This window comes from Bos mutus, chromosome 28 (assembly GCF_027580195.1).
Source record: "Bos mutus isolate GX-2022 chromosome 28, NWIPB_WYAK_1.1, whole genome shotgun sequence".
In the NCBI taxonomy this organism is placed as follows: Eukaryota; Metazoa; Chordata; class Mammalia; order Artiodactyla; family Bovidae; genus Bos; species Bos mutus.
In genome coordinates, this window is record NC_091644.1 from 17,095,368 (window position 1) to 17,121,586 (window position 26,219).

The window sequence follows — 26,219 nt, forward strand, 5'->3', positions numbered from 1 at the left end:
AAGTAAAAGTCTTTGCTTCAGACGTGTTAATAATTGAGTTTCCGTGATATGTAATTTTATTTTGTATGCTGTTGTTTAAAGTACTTTGTATTTGAGGAAGTTGTTCAGATCTGTGAAAGTCCCATGTCTGTTTTGTTTTAGAATTCATGAAATTGCATGAAAGTAAAACTGTGAAACCAATCCCTTCCAGAAAACTTGGTATTTGAAAAATGATAGGCTCTCATGTGTATGGAGCTTTTGACTGAGACTTTTTGACTTCTTGTACGACATTTTTCTTGGGCTTGCTTTCAGTGATTTAGGAAATTAGGAAACTATTCAAAAACTTCTAAGGCTTCCCTGGTGGCCCATCGGTTAAGAATCCACCTTGGATTGCAGGGGATGCGGGTCAATCCCTGGTCCAGGAATATTCCACATGCCTTAGGGCAACTAAGCCTGTGGGCTTACAGCTACTGAGCCTGCACACCCTAGAGCTGAGATTACCTTCACTGGCAGCAACTAGAGAAAGCTCTCATGCAGTAGTGAAGACCCAGTACAGCCAAAATTTAAATAAAATAAAATTGTTTAAAAAGGGAGGGGACTTACTGTATATATGGAGAGAGTTATGACTGATTTGTGATGCTGTACAGCAGAAACCAACCAACATTGTAAAGCAATCATCTTCCAACTAAAAAAAACACCTTAAAAAACATTCTAAACAAAACATACAATCATTGCTTCAACTGAAGTATGAGTAGTATGTCATAGGTTTTTGAGACACAAGTAATTTCTAATATTAAAAAAAAAGTTATAGGGAAAATGGTATAAAATTTCTCTCAAGTAAGAACATACATGAAAATGAGAATTGCTTAATACAGTAACACTTTCTGATTTTCTAATTTTAGGTGATGGAATATGAGAATAGGATTCGTGCATATTCCACACCAGATAAAATCTTCCGCTATTTTGCCACCTTGAAAGTAATCAGTGAGCATGGTGAATCTGAAGTGTTTATGACACCACAAGATTTTGTGCGATCCATAACACCCAATGAAAAACAACCAGAACGTAAGTTGCTACAGTGAAAAATAAGAGTGTGGTATTTATTTCATTATATGCTACTTTGTTTCTCTGTATTGCCTAAACTATGTAAGTCCATGCAACAATTATATTCACTGTGTAGCTGCTGGATGTTAGGCATTATGCTAGGCTTTAGGAGTAGAAAAGAGGAGCCTGTAACCTAAAATGTTGAGGCGATTGTACCTCTCTGGTTGAGATTCATTGCTTGTTATAAAACTATTCCTGAAGGCAATGCATTACAGATGTGACTGCTGTCAAGTTGCTCTTTGGTGGGATAGACAGAGATAGTAACAGGTAATTTCAGGAATGTGATGATTTGTTAAAGAGCAGGTGCTATAGCAGTGTAAGTAAGGGGCACTTAGCCTGAAAGTTTAGAGAATGGTTTCTAGAGAATATGCTTAAGTTTGAATAAAAGTTTTAAAGAACAGAGGAAAGGATGTCTCATCTAGATGAACCAGCCTGAAGAAATGAGATGTGAGGAAAGAAAATAAAGGGCTTAATATTATAAGTTAAAGGTAATAATTTGCAAATGCTTTTGGGAGACATGGTGGGAAAAATGACTCTTGTCATTTTCTTCAGTAAAAAAATCAGTTCTTTCACTGAAGCAAATCATTATGCTGCCCAAAATGGACAGAATCAACTTTTTGGATCACTGAAATCTAATAAAAAACAGAGCAATCAGGGTAATATTTAATGAAGAAAGAAGCCAATAAATTTTGGAAAGAAAGTGTTGTGACCTTCTGCTTACCTACCTACCATGCCCTATTTCCCAGCTTAGCAGCAGTCATGGGGATGGCAACCTACATTCCTATTGTGGCTTACCTAGTGATGGGGAATTCAGTGAGGGGCAACATACAGAGTTTTGTTTTTTAAAAAGTGGGTGTGCCTTTTAATTCATCTGATAGTTTACTGAGCTGCCAGCACAAAGATTTGCCTTTTGTTTCACCCACCTCAAGATGTCATCTATTTTAAAAATTTAAAGACATGTATACCACCTATAACCCATCAGGCCAAGAGATGGCAGATAGGACCAGTTGTAGACAGACTAAAAAGCTGAGGAAGGAGGAGGATGAAAATAAAGACATTTCAGGGAATAAGAGCTTTGAAAGGCTACTGCCTAATGAATCCAAAGTGATGTTCAGGGCCTGATGCATACTTGGAAAAGACTTGAGTGGCCTTGTATTTCTTGTTGATAGTTGTACTCCGTGGAAGTGGAGGTAAGTTAAGACGGAGTTAGAGGAGAGTCTAGCTAAACATCAAAAGAGCACCCTAGCTCAGAGCCAGTCTACAAACACTAAAATAGCTGGGATGTGTTTTGTTTGTTGGTTTGTTATTTTTTGCATCTAACATTTAAGGAAATTTCTGTGAGAGCACTTGATGACTGCTTAAATAATAGAGCAGAAACTTCACTGATGACACATGAGGAAGAATACATACAGTCTTTGCAAGAATAGTTTGGAAAAATCACTAAACAAAGTGATGACTATAGTCCTCAGCAAGTTACAATGTCAAACTCTGGGAAAAAGAGAGAATCTGATTTCCAGAATTACCACATTGCAATATTAAAAATGTCTAATTTTCAGTTTGAAGAATTGCATGGCTTATCAATAATTATCAGAATAGGAGGGGGGAAAAAAGAAATAGAAGCCATCCCCAAGGAAATCCAGGCATTGTGCTTACTAGACAAAGACTTTAAATAAGCTATCCTAAATATGCTCAAAGAGCTAAAGGAAACCATAGGCAAGGGGCTGTAGGAAATAGGAAGTATTATGTATTAATAAATAGAGAATATTCATAAAGAATTAAAATTATAAAAAGGAATTGAGTAGGAATTATTGAGCTGAGGGCTTCTCTGATGGTGAAGTGGTTAAGAATCCACCTGCCAGTTCAGGGGCCACAAGTTCAGTCCCTGATCTGGGAAGATCCCACATACCACGGGGCAGCTGAGCCCATGCGTCACAGCTACTGAGCCTGCACACCTAGAGCCTGTGCTCCACAACAGGAGAAGCCACTGCAGTGGAGAGGCCTGCGCACTATAACTAAGAGTAGCCCTGCTTGCTGCAGCTAGAGAAAGCCTGTGCTCAGCAGCAAAGACCCAGTGCAGCCAAATAAATCACAAAATTTTAAAAAGTATTGCACTTTTTAAAAGTAGATAAAATAAAAAACTTACTGAAAGAGTTCAATATAGATTTGAGCAGCTAGATTAAATAATCAGAATCTTGGCGATAGGTCAGTTGATGTCCAGTCTGAGGAGCAGAGCAAGAAGAATGAATACAAATGAATAGAGCCTAAGGTACTTGTGGGACAATAGCAAGTATACCAACATATGCATAATAGGAGTCCCAGAAGGAGAAATTAAGACAATTTCTAGATAGTAAAAGCAGAGGAAGTTTGTTGCTAGTAGACATTCCCTATGAGAAACGCTAACTGGAATCCTTTAGGCTGAAATCAAAGTATATTGAATAGTAACCAAAATCATACAAAGAAAAATTTTTAATGATAAAGACCTGTAAAGGTATATAGGAAAATAGAAAAGTCAGTAGTATAGTTTTTGGGGTTTTAACTCCTATTTTGTTTTCTATATGATTTAAAGGAAATTTGTAAAATAACAATTATAGATATGTTAATGTTGATTCAACGTAGATTATTAATTTAAGATGTTAATTGTAATCCTCAGGTTAACCACTAAGAAAATCACTAAAAAATATACAGAAAAGGCAATGAGGAGTGAATTGAAATAGTACACTAGAAAAAAAAAATCAAACACAAAAGAAGGAAAGATCAGAGAAATGAAGGGATAAAAAAGTTTTACATGACATATAGCATACAAATAACAAGATGGAAGAAGCAAGTCCTTCCATATTAATAATCAGTTTAAATCTAAAACAAACTCACCAGTTAAAAGACAGAGATTGACAGGAGATAAAAAAATATGATCTACCTATATAATGTCCACAGGAAACTCACTTTAGAAAAATGTTGCATGCCTGCTCAGTCCCTCAGTTGTGTCTGACTCTTTGCAACCCATCGACTGTAGCCCACCAGGCTCCTCTGTCCTTGGAATTTTCCAGGCAAGAATCCTGGAGTGGGTTGCCATTTCATACTCCAGGGCAGCTTCCCAACCCAGGTATCGAACATGTGTGTCTTGCATCTCCTGCATTGGCAGGCAGATTCTTTACCAAAGGGCATCATATAAAAAAGCATTTTTATATATAAAAGGGTTAGTTCATCAAGCAGGTATAACAGTGATAAATATATGTGTATACACCCGCCAAATAACAGACTCCAAAATATGTGAGAGAAAGATTGACAGAACTGAAGGGAGAAATCGTTGTACAGTAATGGTTAGAGACTTCATAACCCTGTTTCAGTGGTGAAAAGAACATCTAGACAGAAGGTCATTAAAGAAACAGAGGACTTAACTCTATGAACCAACCAAACCTAATAGACATATATAGAACACTTCACTCAAGAGTATCAGGATACATTTCTTCTCAAGCATACATCAAACATTCTCCAGAATAGACCAGGTAGACCATATGTTAGGATACAAAACAAATCTTAATAAATTAAAAAAAAAAGTCATCAACAAACCAGACACAAAAGGCCACATATCATATATTTGCTTTTTAAAATTTTTATTTTATATTGGCATAGTATTTCATTTGTATAAAATGTCTAGGTAAATCTAGAGATAGAAAGCAGGTTGTCAATTGCCAGCAGCTGGGTTGGGGGAATGAGCGCTGACTGCTTAGTGGGTACAAGGTGTTTTTTGTTTATTTTTGTTTTGGAGTAATGAAAGTATTTGCAATTAGATAGATGTACTAAATGCCACTAAACCAGACAGTTTCCATTGATTGCACTGACTTTTAGATTTTGAATCTTTTGAATTAGTTTTATTTTTTTTTTGTTTTTGTTTTTGAATTAGTTTTACACCTTATTTTGTGACATGTGGAAGGAGAGATTAAAGATGATGTGTATAAGACAGAGAAAAAGGATTGCGAGATATATTCCTGGGTTTTATGATGGCAAAATATTTTGTACTGTCAAATTACTTCTAATACCCAGATGAAACCTAATATGTAGCAGTAACTTTAAATAAAACTGTACTTTGCTTCCAGTGTGACAGGGAAAATGAAGCAACACTTTAGGTAAGTTAGTAAAAATTATCTGGTCATTTAAGGAATTTTTCCCCCTTTGGAAATCATTATATATTCTAATTGCTTACCTACATTTTGGCATTTAACTTTGTAATTTTGTTTTTTAATTATTGAAAGACCTGTTATATGGAAAGAATGGTTACTAAATGTCTCGTATGCCAAGCATATTTCTGACTTTGATAAAAAGTCAAAATAGTGAATAATTGCTTTTCTTTTAAAACAATAATCATGAGGGAAAATTGTAATATATTAAAATGAGATTCAGGAGAAAATTTGGCTTCATTTTTGTTTGCTCATGAACACAAATTTCCACAAATGTTGGTGTAGCAGAAATAAAATATATATTATTCCAGTGTGGGTTGAAACAAAGAAAAGAATGAGGCTGTTTTTTTGTAGTTTGAATTTCTGTCATTAGATGGTTGGACTGTAGCCAGTAGCTCATATTTCAACTTTGTTTTGTCATGGCTTTCACACATACTGTATCCCAGGATACCTAACAGATTTAAACTTGTAAGTTTTAGTTTTAGAATAGTTCAAAAATAATCACAAAGCATACACAGCCCTAAAATTAAACAGATTCTAAGTGAGTAGAGTGCTAATGAATTTCAGTAGCAAGCTGATTAAGAATATTTTTGTACTGAATACCAAGAAAGTTTAGAGTAGCCATAGGTAAGCAGGAAGGATGTTAAAGACTAAAAATATGTAGTGTTTGTTTTTTTGTTTTGTTTTGTTTTTAAATATGTAGTGTTTGACTTGAATATGTCTCATCTCCTTTCTGTGCAGCCTTAATATCATCAGCATCTCTGTATACAATGGATAAGACAGTTGCTTGCTGCTTGTAGTAACCAATTTTGCATAGCTAGCCAATGACTTGGAGAAGCAGCAGCATGGATAGAGTTTTTAAAGTACTTTATAGAAAAACTTGAGCTTTGATCAGAGCAAAGAGGATCTCTGTTTCCTTTCCACTGTGTCCCACTGGCTGATCTATTCATCTTGATCTGATTTTATCTACATGGAAGACAAAAGGGATGTGAAAAGAGAGATCATGCTATGAATTACTTGTTCAGGACTCCATATTCTCCTTAGAATAAGAGTCATGCCCTTAGTGATAATCTTACTAGAGAGCCCTTTTTGATCTTACCTGGGGCACTTTTAGTCTGAGACACATATATATATGTGTCATATATATATGTGTGTATAATTTACCCTCGATTATATTCAGTGATTCTGGGTCAAGTTGGTTATGTAGGAGGATCCTGACCTCACCTCCTCCTATGGACACTCCAAATCTACAACTGTATAAGGAAGAATAAGAAACTCCAAAACTAGATGAGCCACTCCTATACTCCTACACATCAGACAAATGAGAAAAAACCCACACCGAAATGGGTAGAAAAGGCTGAGACACAGTCTCACCCTAAACTCCACTCCTGGCACAGTAACCAGTGGTTGGGAGGGAACTCGCAGAGCTGAGCTTCTAACTGAGGAGTGGGAGGTTTAAATCTCACATCTGGCACCCCAGCTTTTGAGACCTACACCTGCGAGGTAAGCCCCAGAATATCCAGATTTGAAAGCCAATGGGACTTGCATCTGAAAGACCCACAAGGCTATAGTGAACTAAAGAGCAGTTCTTTAAGTGCTCATGCCTGGCTACCCTGCAGGGTCCAGTGCAAAGGTAGTTGAGTGAAAAGTGTCCAGTCTTTCTGTGAAAGAGGCCTATTTGCTTATCTTACAGCACTGGCCTGAGAGTTAGACATCTAATTTAACACATATCTAGGAGCCTACTGAAATATTCTCCAAAGACAGAGGCTTGCACTCTCCCTCTGCCTTGTTCCAGGTCTCCAGTATCTCCTTGAGAAGAGCTTGTGCACATCTAGTGCCCTGTTCTTTGCAGCAGCTGCCCAAGAGACACCCCTTGATCACCTGCCTCTGGTGGGCAGCAGGGTTTATGTCCACAGGTTCCATAGGACTGTAACAAATAAAGAAACCATTCTTAACTGACTACCACCCTCAGGGCACAGCATGGATGTAGCAGACTGAAACACCGCCAGTATTTCTGTGAAACAGGTACCTTTGCTTATCTTGGAACTTTGGCTTGGGGAGAAGGCTTCTGGTTTAATACACATCCAGAGACATGCTGAAATACTTTCTAAAGATTGTAGAGGCCAGTGGGAGCCATCTTTGCATACCTTTTTGCCTTGCTCTAGGTCACTGGTATCTCCCAGAGGGGGATTTGTGTGCATGTCTAGCATCCTGGTTTTGCAGCTGGCACCCAGGACACATCCTTTGATCACCTGCCTCTAGTGGCCCCTGGGGCTTACATTCTCAGGTCCCACAGGACTGTAACAAATGGAGAAACAGTTGTTAACTGGTTAGCCCATTCTAGAGCATAGCACAGATCAGTTCAGTTTAGGTCCGACTCTTTGCAACCTCATGAATTGTAGCATGCCAGGCCTCCCTGTCCATCCGTCTTACTTGGGTTTCTCTTACCTTGGGCGTGGGGTATCTCTTCATGGCTGCTCCAGCAAAACGCAGCCGCTGCTCCTTGTCTTGGACGAGGGGTATCTCCTCACCGCCGCCCTTCCTGATCTTCAACGTGGGATAGCTCCTCTAGGCCCTCCTGCGCCTGCGCAGCCACGGCTCCTTGGACGTGGGGTTGGTCTTCCCGGCCGCCGCCCCTGGCCTCGGGCTTGGGGGCGTGGGATAACTCCTCTCTTTGCCGCCCTTGACCTCGGACGTGGGGTAGCTCCTCTCGGCCGCCGCTATTCGGGCATAGGGTTCTCCCGGCTTCTGCTCCTGACTTCGGACGTGGGGTAGCTCCTCTCGGCCGCACTTAGTGCGCCGGTCCCATAGCACAGATAACCAGCATGAAATACACCCCAATGTTTGTGTAAAGAGGCTTACTAACTTATCTTCATGGCTGTGGCCTGAGGGGAGGCTTCTAATTAAACTTTACACATCTATGGTCTGACTATAAACTTCTTCAGAGACTGGGCAGGCCAGTGGGCATCATTTTTGTGCTCTCCCTGTACCCTGTCCCAGATTGCTGGTATCTCTGAACAGTGTGTATGTCTGACTTTGCAGCTTTTGTGACTGCCACTGGGAGGACACATCCTTAATAGCTTGACTCTGGTGACCAGTGGGGCTTGTGGTAGCAAACGAAGTAGCAATTCTTAATTGTCTATCACATCTAGGCTTAGTGTCCAGTTGAGTGACTGAACAACAAACAAAAACAAAACAAGCAGCACATATTTAAATGTTTGATGAGGTTTTGGTATACTAATTGGATGTATACAGTGGTGAAACCATCAGCATAATCAAAATAATGAATATATTCATCACCCCCTAGGATGTCTTTGTGCCCATTTGTAATCCTGCCTTCCCACTTTTTCCCTGGCAAGTCCCAGGCAGCCACTGATCTTACCATCTTCCATATCCTTACTGGTTATCTATTCCTGTCTCTGTCAATTATTGAGAGAAGGGAGTTGATCACTTTATTTGTGAATTTGTCTGTATCTTTTCAGTTCCATCAGTTTTTGCTTTAGATGTTTTGAAACTCTCTTACTAGGTACATGCACGCTTAGGATTATTCTGTCTTCCTGGTGAATTGACCCTCTTTCATTATATAATTGACCCTCTTTATCCTTGCTAATATTTCTTTTGCTCTAAAGTCCACATAGGCTGATATTTATGTAGCTACTCTCTTTATTTTAATTCACTTTTCATGATACCTCTTTTTCCATTATGTTACTTTTAACCTACCTATATGATTATATTTAAAATAGGTTTTTTATGGACCACATGTAATTGGATCTTGTTTTTTATCCAGTATGACAGTTTCTACCTCTTAATGTATTTAGATGATTTATATTTAATGTAATTTTTGATATGTTTAGATTAAGGTCTACCATTTTATTGTTTGTTTTCCCCTTTTATGTTACTCTTACCTCTTTCCTGCATTCTTTTCAGATTATTTAGAGATTTTTTAAAAAATTTAGTTTACTTATTTATTTTTGGCTGTGCTGAGTCGTCCTTGCTGCACAGGCATTTCTCTAGTTGCAGTAAGCAGGGGCTGCTCTCTAGTTGAGGTGCATGGACTCCTTATTGCAGTGGCCTCCCCCATTGAGGAGCACAGGCTCTAGGGTGCACAGGCTTCAGTAACTGTGGCATGTGGGCTCCACAGTTGCAGTTCCCAGGCTCTAGAGCACAGGCTCAGTAGTTGTGGCATGTGGACTCAGTTGCTCAGCATATGGGAGATCCTCCTGGACCACAGATCGAACCTGTGTCTCCTGCATTTAGGTAGATTCTTCATCACTGAGTCACCAGGGAATCCCTGAAGGTTTTTTCATATTTCGTATTGATTTTGGCAGAGGAATTTAAGTATATTTTGTTCTGTATCTTTAATGGTTGCTACTGGGATTATAATATATCAATACATAGTTAATTTTTCACAGTTTACTAAGAATTTATAGTTTACTGCTTCAAGTGGAGTATTCTCCCCAGTTTATGGTATAGTACCATATGTATTAGGCTTCCCTGGTAGCTCAGCTGGTAAAAGAATCCGCCTGCGATGCAGGAGACCCCAGTTTGATTCCTGGGTTGGGACTCTCTTCCTGGAGAAAGGATAGGCTACCCACACCAATATTCTTGGGCTTCCCTGCTGGCTCAGACAATAAAGAATCCACCTACAATGTGGGAGATCTGGCTTTGATCCCTGGGTTGGGAAGATCCCCTGGAGGGGGGTATGGCAACCCACTCCAGTATTCTTTCCTTGAGAATCCCCACGGACAGAGGAGCCTGGCAGGCTATAGTCATGCAGGAGTTGGACACAACTGAGCAACCAAGCACACATCATATGTAGTACAGCTACATAACTTGAAAACTTTTCCAGATACTGTTTTAAGGTTTTATTTTGACTGCCAAAATAATCTGTTAAATTTATCTGTAATAGGTATTAGGTATTCCTATTGTTCTTTATTTATTCCTTAAGTTCCATATTTTCTTCTGGTATCACTTTCTTCACACTTGAAGGATAACATTTTTAAAGCAGTTCTGCTGGTGATGAATTCTCTTGGTTTTCCTTCATTTGAGAACATTTTTATTTTGTCTTCCTTTTTTTTTAAGGTAGTTTTTTTTTTCAAATATTTATTTATTTATTTATGACTGTGCTGGGTCTTTGTTGCTGCCCACAGTCTTTCTCTAGTTGTGGGCAAGCAGGCTCAGGAATTGTTATGCATGGGCTCAGTTGCCCCCAGGCATATAAGATCTTCCTGGACCAGGGATTGAACCTATGTCCTTTGCATTATTGCAAGGCAGGTTTTTAATCACTGGATCACCAGGGAAGCCCTGTCTTCATTCTTGAAAAATATTTTCACTAAATAAAGAAATCTGGGTTGAAACTCTTTTCTTTTAGCACTTTTACAATTTCAGCGAAAGTTTCTCTCTTGTATCTGATGAACTTGAACTATACTTTGTTGATTTACATAAGCTGAAAATACAATCATTTATATAAAAATTTAGGATACTTTTCTGCATCCATTTTTTAGGATAAATTCTAGTATTAAACTGAAAAATGAGTCTCTAAATATTGAAGGATAGCTGGGACTTCTTATGTAAAATTATATAGTTTCCATTTACTTAAGCTCTAATTTTTAGATTTTATTTATGTGATTATATCAAAATTATATATGTGATTCAGTTTCATTTATGTCTTTTGACAAAATGAGTAGCTATCATCTTTAAAACAAACCTGTTAAATGTTCACTCAAGAGCTTCAACTGAGACTATTCTTACATGCACATTTACATTATTTTTAGTGTGGATTCAAGATGGGCAACTGTCATAATTTAAAAAGATTGTTAGACTTAAAATCCAAAACAATCATTTAATCCTTTTGAGGGTCGTCTTTCTCATGAATGAAAAGGAGGAGATAGTGTTCAGGTCACTCTGTTAACATTAAATGATTGTGGGAGTTATTTGAAGGGAAGTTTGAGATCCATAGAAAACACCCTAGGCATAGCAGCATAACATCCAGTGTTTCTAAGTTAAGACCCAAAGAATGAGGGTGGAGAAATGGAAGGGGAGTCATCTGATTACATTTTCAAATTATACATGCTATGTTTTCACCTTTCAGCATACTCTCCCTTCCCCACTATAATTGAGGCTATTAGAATTTTAAGAGAAGTAGGGAGTAAGGACAGAATGAAGTAGTCCATCCACATTTCCCATACTTCACCCCCCAACCATGTTAAGAACTGATCTAATCCAACCATCTCCTTCTTTTGACAAGTAAAGAAATCTAAATATAACAGGATGAACCAATCATGTATTTCAACTAAGTACTTATGTCTAATACAGACATAAAATATTGCTTTTAAATGACAGGAATTCTCAGTACATGCCAGGCTGTCCACACATGCCCCATTCTTTTTTTGGATAGATGCCCATGGTAAAATATGTTCCCAACTATAGTAAAGAGCATTCAGTGAAAAACATAAATCCGTTTAAGTTAACTTTTGAATTCTTTTGGATATTATGGTAATAACTTGAAATGTAGCTAGTCTAAATTGAGATGTGCTATAATTGTAAAATACACACTGGATTTTAAAAACTCAGTATATATGTAATGCAAAATATCTCAATAAGTTTTGTATTGATTATATGTTGAAATCATGCTATTTTGGATATATTCAGTTAAGTTAAATATATTATTAAAATTAATTTTACCTGTTTCTATTTACTTTCTTAAAGGCAGTTGTTAGGAAATATTATATTATGCATGTAGCTCACATGTATTTGTGTTGAACAGTGATGCTCTAATTAGTAAGCATATATTTCCCTTACTTATGAGATATGTGATCCTAGACTGATTCTCATTCCTTTGTAAAGGACTAGGAAGGGCCTTTTTTTTTTCTGGGAACTCTGAGGATTTTCCTGTTCTTGGTTTTCTGAGATTTCATAAGCATACACTGAATTACAAGTAAGTTTTGTTCATTTTACTTAAATGAGAAATTTTCTGCTAATATTTTCTGAATTATTTCATCTGTATTTCTGAATGAGAAAAGATCTTGCATGACAGAAGACCTTGTATTGAGTCTCTGTTTTTCTATAATTCACTCTTCTGTTTTCTCTTTTCCATTCTGTTGTTTTTTTGGCAGTGGTCCAGGGAGATAACTTTTCGTAATTTCTTGACAGTATATTAAGAAATATGGGGAAATGGGTAATCACAGTTTTGTTGTTGTTCAGTCGCTAAGTTGTGTCGACTCTTGTAACCCCATAGAATGCGGCATCACAGTCTTCCCTGTTCTTCACCATCACCTAGAGTTTGCTTATATTCATGTCCATTGAGTCAGTGCTGCCATCCAACCATATCATCCTCTGTATTCCCCTGTTCTCCTCCTGCCTTCAATCTCTCCCAGCATCAAGGTCTTTTCCAATGAGTCAGCTCTTTGCATCAGATGGACAAAGTATTGGAGCTTCAGCTTCAGTATCAGTCCTTCCAATGAATATTCAGAACTGATTTCCTTTAGGATTGACTGACTTGATCTCCTTGCAGTCCAAGGGACTCTCAAGAGACTTTTCTAACACCACAATTCAAAAGCATCAATTCTTTGGTGTTCAGCCTTCTTTATGGTCCAACTCTCACATCCAACATGACTATTGGAAAAACCATAGCTTTGACTAGACAGACCTTTGACGGCAAAGTAATGTCTCTTCTTTTTAATACACTGTCTAGGTTTGTCATAGCTTTTCTTCCAAGGAGCAAGCATCTTTTAATTTCATGGCTGCAGTCACCATTCTCAGTGATTTTGGAGCCCAAGAAAATAAAGTCTGTCACTGTTTCCGTTGTATCCTCATCTATTTGCCATGAAGTGATGGGACCAGAGGCCATGATCTTAGGTTTTTGAATGTTGACTTTTAAGCCAGCTTTTTAACTTTCCTCTTTCACCTTCATCAAGAGACTCTAGTTCCTCTTTGCTTTCTGCCACAAGAGTGGTGTCATCTGCATATCTGAGGTTATTGATATTTCTCCCAGCAATCTTGATTCCAGCTTGTGCTTCATTCCCCCCAACCATTTTGCATGATGGTCTGTTCTCTGCATATAAGTTAAATACTCAGGGTAACAATATACAGCCTTGATGTACTCCTTTCCCAGTTTTGAATCAGTCCGTTGTTCCATGTCCTGTTCTAACTGTTGCTTCTTGTGCTGCATACAGGTTTCTCAGGAGGCGGGTAAGGTGGTGTGGTATTCCCATTTCTTGAAGAATTTTCTTCAGGTTGTTGTGAGCCACACAGTCAAAGGCTTTAGCATAGTTGACAAAGCAGAAGTAGATGTTTTTCTGAATTCTCTTGCTTTTTTGATGATCCAATGGATGTTGGCAATTTGATCTCTGATTCCTCTGCCTTTTCTAAATCCAGCTTGTACATCTAGAAGTTCTCAGTTCACATACTGTTGAAGCCTAGCTTGAAGGATTTTGAGCATGACCTTGCTAACATGTGAAATGAATGCAGTTGTGTGGTAGTTTGAATATATTCTTTGGCATTGCCTTTTTTTGGAATTAGAATGAAAATTGATCTTTTCCAGTCCTGTGGTCACTGCTGAGTTTCCAAATTTGCTGGAATATTGAGTGCAGCACTTTTAACAGCATCGTCTTTTAGGCTTTGAAATAGTTCAGCTGGAATTCCGTTATCTCCACTAGCTTTGTTCATAGTGATGCTATTGAGGCCCACTTGACTTCGCACTCCAGGATGTCTGGCTCTAGGTGAGTGATCACACCATTGTGGTTATCTGAGTCATTAAGATCTTTTTTGTATGGTTCTTCTGTCTATTCTTGCCACCTCTTCTTAATTTTTTTGGCTTCTGTTAGGTTCATACTGTTTCTGTCCTTTATTGTGCCCATTTCTTCATGAAATGTTCCCTTGGTATCTCTAATTTTCTTGAAGAGATCTCTGTTCTTTCCCATTCTATTGTTTCCCTCTATTTCTTTGCACTGTTCACTTAGGAAAGCTTTCTTATCTCTCCTTGCTAGTTTTAATTGTCTACAACTCTTTCTTGTTCTCTATTTTTTTTATCATAGAAGCATGTTCTGCCTTTATAACTGATATTTTCTTGAGTACATGTGAAGTTTCAAATTAGATTTGTTTTTTAATTTTTTTTTTTTTTTGACTTATCTTCTTTTGCAGTCAGTGGTTCATTTTATTCTGGACAGACTTCTAGAAGGTGAAGCACATTTTAGATTAGCATGTGTAACCAAATGTGTAGAAGCAGAAATGCAAAAAGCTTCCTTTGAGACAGTGATATTCCCATCATTGTATTACTGTGAGCATAATGAAATAAGGGCCTGAACTGGCATGAAGAAAGTGAGAACTGAAAGAAAACAACTGAGTAATTATGCAAGAAAAATAAGTATAATTGGGAACTGATTTCTCCACTCTAAAAATTCCCACAGCATCCTCTTACTGAACTCATTGTATATCCCCTTGCAACATTATTGCATATGTCTTTCTTACAAAACTGTGACTCTTCAAGGCAAGAGCCGTATCTTACACATTCAGTTTTGTGTTTTTTTTTAAGTATTTAGTGATCAAGCACTACTCCAAATACTGGGATAAAACAATCATCAAAAACAGAAAATACCAGCCCTCAAGAACACTGAATATATTTCCTTTTATCTTTCATGGTGCTTAGTATTTCACAATGCTAGGAATTCCCAAGGCTAAATTTATTATTTAGCCCACCTTTAAAAGGTCATATTAAGATGGCTGATTTGAATTTGTTAGGTGTGTTGCAAAATGTCTCCTGGTATTAAACTCATATCTCTTTATACATTTTTATACAAAAAATGATTATGCTTTCAGATAAAACTAATATCCCCTCACCTTATTTAGAGGTAATATATCATTTTGATGTAATGAAAAAGTATCATCCTGGAAAGAGTCCAGGGTTCTAGTTTGGCTTTACTGTTGAATAGGTTTGCACATGACTAGGTCTGTAAATGGACCCTTTTTATCTCTTAAGAGTTTCATATTCTCTTATATAAAATAAAGGATTGGTATTTTTTAGTACCAACACTTTAAGTCTGAAAGTGGGACAGAATTTTCATTTCTGTTCAAATAATGTTGTAGCTAAACCATCTCAATGGGATTGGAAACAGAACTGAGAGCTAGCATTTCACGTATTTCACCGGAGTTATAATCAGTGACTAAGCATTATTTCTTTCTGTTTTACAGACTTGGGTCTGGATCAATATACAATAAAACGCTTTGATGGAAAGGTGAGTGAACTACGACACAACATGTATATCCTGTTGTTTATTAAAGTTCCTCTAAAGTTATTTGTGAGAAATTTCTGAATACCTGTTTATCTTATTGAAAAAGCTTGGTGCTTACATTGGGAGGCCTTGTAAGTGCCTTCAAATGGTTCTACAGAAAAAATCAAGCAGAAGGTTCTTCTGTGTTTTTGCATATAAAGTAATACTGTTGGGTTGTCTGCTGTGTATAATGAGGGCTAATTGAGTGTGTTTTGACATTTGAATTTTAATTTAGAAGCCATTATAAAGGTTAACAACTCCCCAGTATTATATTTATATTTCTTATAAAAACACCTATCTGATTTGACTTTCCTTAGACTTTGATAGTATGTAGTCATAACCCTAACAAGAAAATTGCAGAAGTCCTTACTAGTAGTTTTAAAACAGTTATGAAGAGCACCCCAATATGCATATAAAGTTTGCATTATACTTACTTTTAATTTATTTTATGCCTGAGTAAATCATGTAATAAATCATTAAGTATAGGAAATGAAACTTTCAATTTTATTATCTCAAAACAGTCAGTTAAACATGTTTTTCCCTTTCAGGCTGAATTCTCCAAAAAGAAAAAGAAAATATTACACAGAGTCAGAGAGAAAAGTAAAAGTTCTATTTTCAAGAGGAGGAAGAAAGCACAGCAGGAAAAAGATCGAGCCAGGGATGGCTTTACAAAGCTTAACAAGAAGGAAGTCAGAAGGAAAATCATGAAGTGGCTGAAAAAGGCAGGATTACAAACTAGGCTCTAGACAGGTAGAAGTCAGGGTTAATAGAAGCTGATGTTGCAGAAATGTGTCAATCCTGCATCCTTATATAAAATACATGTATTGGTAAGGTGAAGATATAAGTGCTCAGATTCTTGCACAAGTGGAAAGAATTAGTGGCTGCTTTAAAAGCTGAGAGATCTGAGAGATCTTGGAAGCCAAGGCTTCCAGCCTAAAATTTACTTTTTCTATTCAGGTGGCACAATGCCTCCATCTGTGGTTATCCTCTTTTTAAAATTACATGTTCTAAAAGAAAGAATGATTAAAAAAAGAAAGGGCATTTAGATGCTAGGAGACCCAGATTCAGAGTTCTAGCTTTGCTTTGGGACAACCCCATCTTCTCTCTGATCCTTGGTGTCTCTACTATCCATATAAAGGGTTACTGCAGACACTGGTGCCAGGGTCTGATTTCAAGTCTCTGGCAGGTTAGGCCCCTATCTTATCTATCTTTATGTCACTCAGAGTCCAGAGTATGCTTGGCACATAGGAAGGAGGTAACCAATAAAATGTTTGACTGACCTGAGAAAAAAATCAACTAGTCAATTGCATATTCCTTGGAGGTATGACTCATGATGTCACTAATATCTTACAACAAAATCAGTTTTGTAGATCACTTGTTTTTTTTTTTTTTTTTTGGCTACTGAAGGAATCCAGAGTAACATGAGAATTCAGTCCTTTTTTGTAAACCCCAAAATATGTAAAGTTGGATATATGTGCAAGTTGAACAGCAACTTTACATGTTAAAAGGGGAATTTCCATTCCTAGAGAACTCCCAAATATAGAAGCCCTAATAGTAACTCATGTTTTATATGTGCTCTTTACTTTTTCCTGTTTTGGCCAGTGCTTGTCAACTTGATGCTAGAAATTTGCAACTTTTGGATTGATTGATGAGCTCTACTTTTGTTTCAATTGATTTAAATCTTTGACCTCTACATTTCTTATCATTTGTGTTGTTTGCATTTTTTTTCAATTTCCACTCATCTTTATAAAATAGCAAGAGTAAAATGCAATAAAAATATAAAGTATTTGAGTTTCCTGAGCCATACAGCAGATTCATGTTGAGGTTTGACAGAAAACAGCAAAATTCTATAAAGCAATTATCCTTCAATAAAAGGCAAATAAATTTAAAAAATAATTTAAAGTATTTGTGTGCTCCTCTTGCTATGGAGACAAAAATGGCAGTGCTTCTATGTTTGGAAGGCACTCTTAACAGATTATAGTTGCAAATGTTTATGCACTGAAGCGCAAAATCTGAAATCAGAGTAGGAAAGGCAAGATTTAAGGATATCAGTGTTCTAATGTTTGAAAGTTTGATTTATATGAAAGTCAGGCATATAAAAGTTGACTTCATCCAGGGGAACAGATTCTGAAAGAAAATAAAAGAATGGGACGCTTACATAAGGAGATATAAAATTGAGCCAGTGACCCTGAGCCAGCTAGCCTGTTCCCCAGAAAAAGTGCACAAATTCCCCTTTCATCCACATAATGATGTGCATGTTTAATTCCTTTGCTAGTTTCTTCATTTAAGTCCTATATTCTATCAAATATATTATTAAGGTTTTATTTTAAGGAGTGAAGGTTATGCTTTGTAAATGGGATACTTTAACTTAGTTCATGTCTAGTTTATGTCTTTATGAATTGTCTTTGTTTCATGAAGTCTAAGAAAGTAGTTTCTATACTGTTTTTAAATCTTAAATAATTAAGAGTGCAAGTTCATTCAGTGCTTAATTAACTTAGTAGTTTTTTCAGGGATTTTTGCAGTGTATCAAGTTTTTTTCTCAATAATTTTAAGAATCAATGCTTATTCTGTTGTAGCCACGCATTCTGGGAAACAAACTCACTCAGAAGGACAATGCAGATAGTGGAGTGCAGTTTATTATACCGGTGGGCCCAAGGCAGAGTCTCCTCTTAGCCAAGGACCCTGACCAGTTTTTCTGAAAACCTTATATACCCTAAGTGTACATGCCCAAACCCACCTCCCCAAATTCCCTGAAACTAGTGTGAACAAAGGAAAAGAAAGATACGATCAAAGTTAATCCCTGATTCATATGCCTTAAGCCTAGGTAGTTAACAGTGGACAATTATCAATAGGCCTGTGGTCATCCCCCAATAAGCATAATAGAATGTATGATTCTATTCGGTTACACAGATAATTAGGGTATTCTTTTAGGCAACAGAGAGTCTAGGTATGAGCACTAGGGCCCTTCCATCCAGGGGACCTGGTTTTCCAGTTGGTATGTTGTATCCATAGGTACTGGGCATATAGCTCAAGGTCCACAGTCCGGCCCAAGATGGAGTCCAGCTTTCAAGATGGAGCCTGTTCTATTTCCTCCTTCAATTCAAGTGTTGATCTTAATTCTTTTCCTTTGGATCTTCATGACTCTTGTTATCCCAATCAGAAAATCTCAGTTGCTGAGTAGCAGTTTCCAGAGTACATAACTCCTAAAATAATTTCCTGTTGAAAAAACAGATGTGTGTGGTAATTATAGTAAATTTCATGCATGATGGTTAGAAACTTAGTAGTCATTACTACTAAGAAAACACTTGCGTTTCCTTTCAAACTTACTTTGATTTTTAAACAGATAATTTTCTTTCTCCCTCTCTCCTTTTTTTAACTTGAAAAGATGAACTAGTTATAAATTACTTAGAGAAATATTTGTTCTCATCCTCTTTATTTCTCCGTTGTTTTAACATTCAGCACACCATTTAATTAAGTCTATCATTTGACCACTAAGAAATTGTCTTATTTTATTGCCTTCATGTTGACAAAACACTAAAGTGACAAAAACACTTTAGTGTTTTTGGTCAATAAGAGCAAGAAGAAATGTAGAAGTAGTATCATTTTCCTGAAGTGTTTTCTCATTTGTACTTGAATTTCATACAAACTCCAGCAAAGTAGGAAAGAATGGCCCAATGATATTGACAAATAATTGCAGTTACTCCTTACTTCTCATCTTTTTTTCTTTTTGACTAGAGAATTTTCAAGAAGTAAATGAAACTGCTGTTTCAACTGATAGTTTGTGAAATTGAATTTGATTAAGCAGCTTTTGAATTTGAGGGGGAAGATCTTTTTCCAGAGCTCATCACTACCTTATGTTAATGTATGCTAAGGATGCTTAGCATACCCTTACTCTAAGGATGCTTAGCAATTTCCTTTGTAGAAAAGTCATGCAATACATTATTATTGAAACTTGCAGCATTTATGCATTTCAAAACTATCTGCTAACACAGGCCTTGTAGAAACTACAGTCAGTGGCCTTTTGTTTTAAAAATATATTTTGTAGGGACTTCCCTGGTGGTGCAGTGGAAAAGAATCCACCTGCCAGTTCAGGGGACACAGGTTCAATCCCTGATCCGGGAGGATCCCATGTGCCTCGGAGCAACTAGGAGAGTGCTCCACAATAAGACAAGCCGCCACAACAAGAGGCAGGTGCACCACAACCGGAGAGCAGCCCTGTTCACTGCAGTTAGGGAAAGCCTGCACAAAGCGACCAACACCCAGCACAGCAACAACAAAAAAAGAATAAATAATTTTTAAAAAGAATATATTTTGTAGGTAAATGATATTTTTAAAAATATTCAGACTAGTTTAAAAACCTCAACACTTAAAGAGTTCAGATTTTCTATTTGAGGATATTTGAAAATCATTATAATTAGAGTGTTGGCACTAGTATACAGATGGTAACACAGAATATGGTCTGGCTTTTCTTTTAGTGTAATATATCATAGATTTTTTAAAAAAAAATGCATTCTTTCCCCACAGTCTCGTGTACATTCTCGTTATGATTGGTTAATGCCATTATTTCATGAATTATTTCTTTAATGAAAGCTGTACTTTTTCCTGAGTTTAACTTTTTATCATCTAATAATTGGTCTGTAAGACAAAGCACCCTTCTAAATAGAGCCTTTATTTTACATAGTTGTCAAATATTTGTTCATGTAATTGCTGTCCTGAAACCTTTCATTTTCCTGTTTCTCTTCCTTCTCCTTTTTTCCTTAACATTCCACCAGTTAGAAATTATGTTTTATATTTTCTGTTCTTATTGTCTGTAATAGACAATTTTCTCTATCTCAAACCCTACCATGAGGTTTTTTTTTTTTCAAGTTATGGTAGAAAACTGCATCATCTAGGTAAAATTGTTTCTTCAAAGAATACCAGTATTCCAGAGCCTTGAAGTAGTCAAAGTTCATGCTGTCTTTGAAGTAGTTAATACTCTATTTTTAAGTAATGATGAATTGCCCATTGAAACTAGTTGTCCATTATTATCATTCCAAAACATTTTTTTTTTGAAAATAGATTTTTTATTCTTTCCTTTATATCAAGTTCCCTTTTCCCCTAACCTCTCCCTGAACTTTTCAAAAATCATGCCTCTGGAATGAGTCTTTTCATTATTTGTAATTTCAGTCCCCTTAGAATCTCTCCTAATTTGGAGAAAGAATTAACATGTGTTTTATTTCCATCTCCTTTATGATGCTGTCAAGAATATTTGTTTACATGGAAAAGGTATACATTTTAAATCAAATTGAAACATTGTCCACATTGAGGTGAAAGAGAGGAAAGTACAGTCAAAGTCTAGAAAAGAAAATACAGATTATAGTGTTTATAATAAAAAGATGATATGCAAGAATAAAAAAGATAGAGCTATAGTTAGAAGTCAAAGCTTTAATATAACCAAATGCTTTTAATTACTCACTTAGGTAAAAGTTGTTTTTAAAAATATTGGTGAAGTTTAAAATTCCATTCCTTTTAGGGAGAAGTCTTGTTTCCCCAAGTGGAGTATGGGCACATTTTTTTTCCTGTACTGTAATGGTCTGAATGCTGTGAGTTGTGATTATTCATATCACAGATAAAATATGAGTCTGCCAATAAGGTCAAGTATAGTATTACTCCTTGATGCATATAGTAAGTTATGTAAGAGATTTCCTGTCTTTTAAGAGTAAATTGTATTGCAGATCAAAGATGTTAGTTAGCAGGGGGACTGAAGTTCTTATGGTATAGAATTTGGTGGTCCCCTGGAGAAGGAAGTGGCAAACAACTTCAGTATTGTCTTGAGAACCCCATGAACAGTATGAAAAGGCAATAAGATAGGACACAAAGATGAACTCCCCAGGTCGGTAGGTGCCCAATATGCTACTGAAGATCAGTGGAGAAATAACTCCCGAAAGAATGAAGAGATGTAGACAAAGCAAAAACAACACCCACTTGTGGATGGGACTGGTGATGGAGGTAAACTGCAATGCTGTAAAGATCAGTGTTGCATGGGAACCTGGCATGTCAGGTCCATGAAGCAAGGCAAATTGGAAGTGGTCAAACAGGAGGTGGCAAGAGTAAACATCGATATTTTAGGAATCAGTGAAGTATAATGGACTGGAATGGGTGAATTTAATTCAGATGACCATTATATCTACTACTGTGGGCAAGAATCCTTTAGAAGAAATGGAGTAGCCATCATAATCAATAAAAGACTCTGAAATGCAGTTCTTGGATGCAATCTCAAAAGCGACAGAATGATCTCTGTTTGTTTCCAAGGCAAACCATTCATTGTCACAGTAATCCAAGTCTACACCTCAGCCAGTAATGCTGAAAAAGTTGAATGTTTCTATGAAGACCTACAAGACCTTCTAGAACTAAACCCAAAAAAGATGTCCTTTTCATTATAGGGGATTGGAATGCAAAAGTAGGAAGTCAAGAGATACCTGGAGTATCAGGCAAATTTGGCCTTGGAGTACAAAACGAAGCAGGGCAAAGGCTAACAAGAGTTTTGCCAAGAGAATGCACTGGTCATAGCAAACACCCTCTTCCAACAACACAAGGGAAGACTCTATGGTCAATACTGAAATCAGATTGATTATATTCTTTGCAGCCAAAGATGGAGAAGCTCTCTAGAGTCAGCAAAAATAAGACCGGGAGCTGACTGTGGCTCAGATCATGACCTCCTTATTGCCAAATTCAGGCTTAAATTGAAGAAAGTAGGGAAAACCACCAGACCATTCATGTATGCCCTAAATCAAATCCCTTATGATTGTACAGTGGAAGTAAGAAACAGATTCAAGGGATTAGATCTGATAGAGTGCCTGAAGAACTGTGGAAAGTAGTTTGTAACATTGTATGGGAGGCAGTGATCAAGACCACCGCCAAGAAAAAGAAATCCAAAAAGGCAAAATGGTTGTCTGAGTAGGCCTTACATATACCTATGAAAAGAAGAGAAGCGAAAGGCAAAGGAGAAAAGGAAAGATCTACTCATTTGAATGCAGAGTTCCAAAGAACAGCAAGGAGAGATAAGAAAGCCTTCCTTAGTGATCAATGTGAAGAAATAGAGGAAAACAATAGAATGGGAAAGACTAGAGATCTCTTCAAGAAAATTAGAGATACCAAGGGAACATTTCATGAAAAAAGATGGGCACAATAAAGGATGGAAATGGTATGGACCTAACAGAAGCTGAAGATATTATGAAGAGATGGCAAGAATACACAGAAGAACTATACAGAAAAGATCTTCATGACCCTGATAACCACGATGGTGTGATCACTGACCTAGAGCCAGACATCCTGGAATGTGAAGTCAAGTGGGCCTTAGGAAGCATCACTATGAACAGAGCTAGTGGAAGTGATGGAATTCCAGTTGAGCTATTTCAAATCCTAAAAGATGATGCTGTGAAAGTGCTGCACTCAATATGCCAGCAATTTTGGAAAACTCAACAGTGGCCACAGGACTGAAAGAGGTCAGTTTTCATTCCAGTCCCAAAGAAGGGCAATGCCAAAGAATGTTCCAACTACCACACAATTGCATCATCTCGCACACTAGCAAAGTAATGCTCAAAGTTCTCCAAGCCAGGTTTCAATAGTATGTGAACTGTGAACTTCCAGATGTTCAAGCTGGTTTTAGAAAAGGCAGAGGAACCAGAGATCAAATTGCCAACATCCGTTGGATCATCAGAAAAGCAAGCGAGTTCCAGAAAAACATCTTACTTCAGCATATAAAAAGCAGAGACATTACTTTGCCAACAAAGGTCCTTCTAGTCAAAGCTATAGTTTTTCCAGTAGTCATGTATGGATTTGAGATTTGGACTATAAAGAAAGCTGAGTGCCGAATAATTGATGCTTTTGAAATGTGGTGTTGGAGAACACTTTTTGAAAGTCCCTTTGACTGCAAGGAGATCCAGTCCATCCTAAAGGAAACCAGTCCATCCTAAAGGAAATCAGTCCTAAATATTCATTGAAAAGACTGATGCTGAAGCTGAAACTCCAATACTTTGTCCACCTGATGCAAAGAACTGACTTATTTGAAAAGACCCTCATGCTGGAAAAGATTGAAGGCAGGAGGAGAAGGGGATGACAGAAAATGAGATGGCTGGATGGCATCATTGGCTCAATGGACATAAGTTTGAGTAAACTCTGGGAGTTGGCAATAGACAGAGAGGCCTGTCGTGCTGCAGTCCTTGGGGTTGCAAAGAGTCGGACACGGCTGAGTGACTGAACTGAACTGAATCTGCTTCATTGACTATGCCAAAGCCCTTGTCTGTGCGGCTTATGATAAACTGTGGAAAATTCTGAAAGAGGTGGGAATACAATACCACCTGACCAGCCTCCTGAGAAATCTTTATGCAGATCAAGAAGCAACAGTTAAAAAAAAAAAAAAAAGAAGAAGAAGCAACAGTTAAAACTGGATATGGAACAACAGACTGGTTTCAAATCGGGAAAGGAGTACGTCAAGGCTGCATATTGTCACCCTACTTATTTAACTTATATGCAGAGTATATCATACAAAACGGTGGGGTGGATGAAAAACAAGGTGGAATCAAGATTTCTGGGAGAAATATCAATAATCTCAGATATGCAGATGACACCACCTTTATGGCAGAAAGCAAAGAAGAACTAAAGAACCTCTTGATGAAAGTGAAAGAGGAGAGTGAAAAAGTTGGCTTAAAGCTCAACATTCAGAAAACTAAGATCATGGCATCCAGTCCTATCACTTCGTGGCAAATAGATGGGGAAACAATGGAAACAGTGAGAGACTATTTTTTGGGCTCCCCAGTCACTTCAGATGGTGACTGCAGCCATGTGGTGTTGGAGAAGACTCTTGAGAGTCCCTTGGACTGCAAGGAGATCCAACCAGTCCATTCTAAAGGAGATCAGTCCTGGGTGTTCGTTGGAAGGACTGATGCTGAAGCTGAAACTCCAATACTTTGGCCACCTCATGCAAAGAGTTGACTCATTGGAAAAGCCCCGGATGCTGGGAGGGTTTGGGGGCAGGAGGAGAAGGGGACGACAGAGGATGAGATGGCTGGATGGCATCACTGACTCAATGGACATGAGTTTGAGTGAACTCTGGGAATTGGTGATGGGCAGGGATGCCTGGCATCCTGTGATTCATGGGGTCACAAAGAGTTGGACACGACTGAGCAACTGAACTGAACTGAAGAATTTGGTGACTCTTCATATTTATTTGAATTACTTTAATTTTGCTCAAGTTTTAATAGCAGGATTGATTTTCTTATGATTTCTACTTTGTTAATTAGATACTTCCTCCTCTCCTTTCTTTTGCTTTTCACAGACTCAAAACCAGTCAGTTCTAAATTCCTGGTGAATTGGTATATTTATTCAGGTCTTTCTATAGATAAATAGGGCTTCCCAGTTCGGGTCAATGCAGGAGACATAATGAGATGGCGGTTCAGTCCCTGGGTTGCAAAGATTCCCTGGAGAAGGCCGTGGCAACCCACTCTAGTATTCTTGCCTGGAGAATCTCATGGACAGAGAAGCCTGGCAGGGTATAGTCCATCGGATCACAAAGAGTTGGACACAATTGAAGTAACTTAGCACACATGCATTGATAAATAAGAATATATAGACAATTTTATTGTTTCTGCTTCATATTTTTTTTTGATCCTTGTTTGTATTTGTCCTAAAAATTGTAAGACATTCGAAGAGGATACATAAAGTATTTCAATTATTTGAAGCCTGAAGTTCTCCACAAATATATCATAATTACATATTATTTTAGGGATGATAATTTAGCCCTTTAAAAAAAAACTCCATTGACACATTCATTCTTTGGTTGTCAGTGGTTTGTTTTTTAGTTGAAAGTAAAATTTCTAAATGAAAAATGCTTGATTCTATTTGTCTCTTGAGGGAGCTATTACTGTCAGTACTACTACTAATATGAAAAAGAACAACAGTTGAAGTTTTTGAGTATTTATTATCTACCAAGCACTGTTCCAAGTGTTTATACATAATAATTCTAATGCACACAACCACTCTTTCAGATAGCTTGCTGTTTTTATCATTTTACAAATAAGATACTAAAATACATAAAAGTTAAGTAGCTTAGCCTTTTTTTTTTAACCTGAGATCATACAGTTGGTAATTGGTGGAGCCAAGAGTCCGAATTGGAACTCTGGCTCCTGCATCCACTGTCTTAAGCACTATGCTATTATCTTTCTCCTTTCATGTATCTAAGCTGTTTGTCTATATGATCTAGTTGTAAATAGAAACTTCTCTTGTTAAATATTTCTTATAGTTTATTAACAATGTTATTTGTGCAAAAAAGAACTTGGTGTTTTCACTTTGTTGAAGAGTGTTAATTTTTTCTTCTTGGATTAAAAGCCTATGTTAACCTGAAAAACCACAGTGTTTAATTTTAAAGAAAGAAAACAAGAGAGACACAAATTTCAATACCTGAATTTAGAAGAATTTCAACTTCACTGTCATTTCCTCCATTGTTTTCTCAAATGCCATGAATATCAATTGGCATTTTGAAAAATGCTGTGTCTTTTTTTTCCTTTTTCTTTTTTAATCGAAACCATCACTCTTAAAGTGAAGACTGTTATCTATATTTGAAAATTGGATCTTGGCTTATTAAAATGAAGATTACTTTCTATTGAGAAAATAATATTCCTGTTAAAAACTGAACTGTTTAGTCTTTCAAATGTTG

At 37.1% G+C, this 26,219-nt stretch overlaps 1 protein-coding gene across 2 annotated transcripts in view; it reads left to right on the forward strand.

Annotated features, from left to right (window-relative positions):
- The window catches only part of MICU1 (mitochondrial calcium uptake 1), a 227,940-nt gene that overhangs the window by 51,058 nt on the left and 150,663 nt on the right, over positions 1–26,219 (forward strand). For both annotated transcript variants that reach the window (XM_005888689.3, XM_070364852.1), the window contains exons 4-5: positions 882–1,044; positions 15,447–15,490. In XM_005888689.3, coding sequence (XP_005888751.1) covers positions 882–1,044; positions 15,447–15,490 — 207 coding nt within the window. The remainder of the gene's footprint in view (positions 1–881; positions 1,045–15,446; positions 15,491–26,219) is intronic.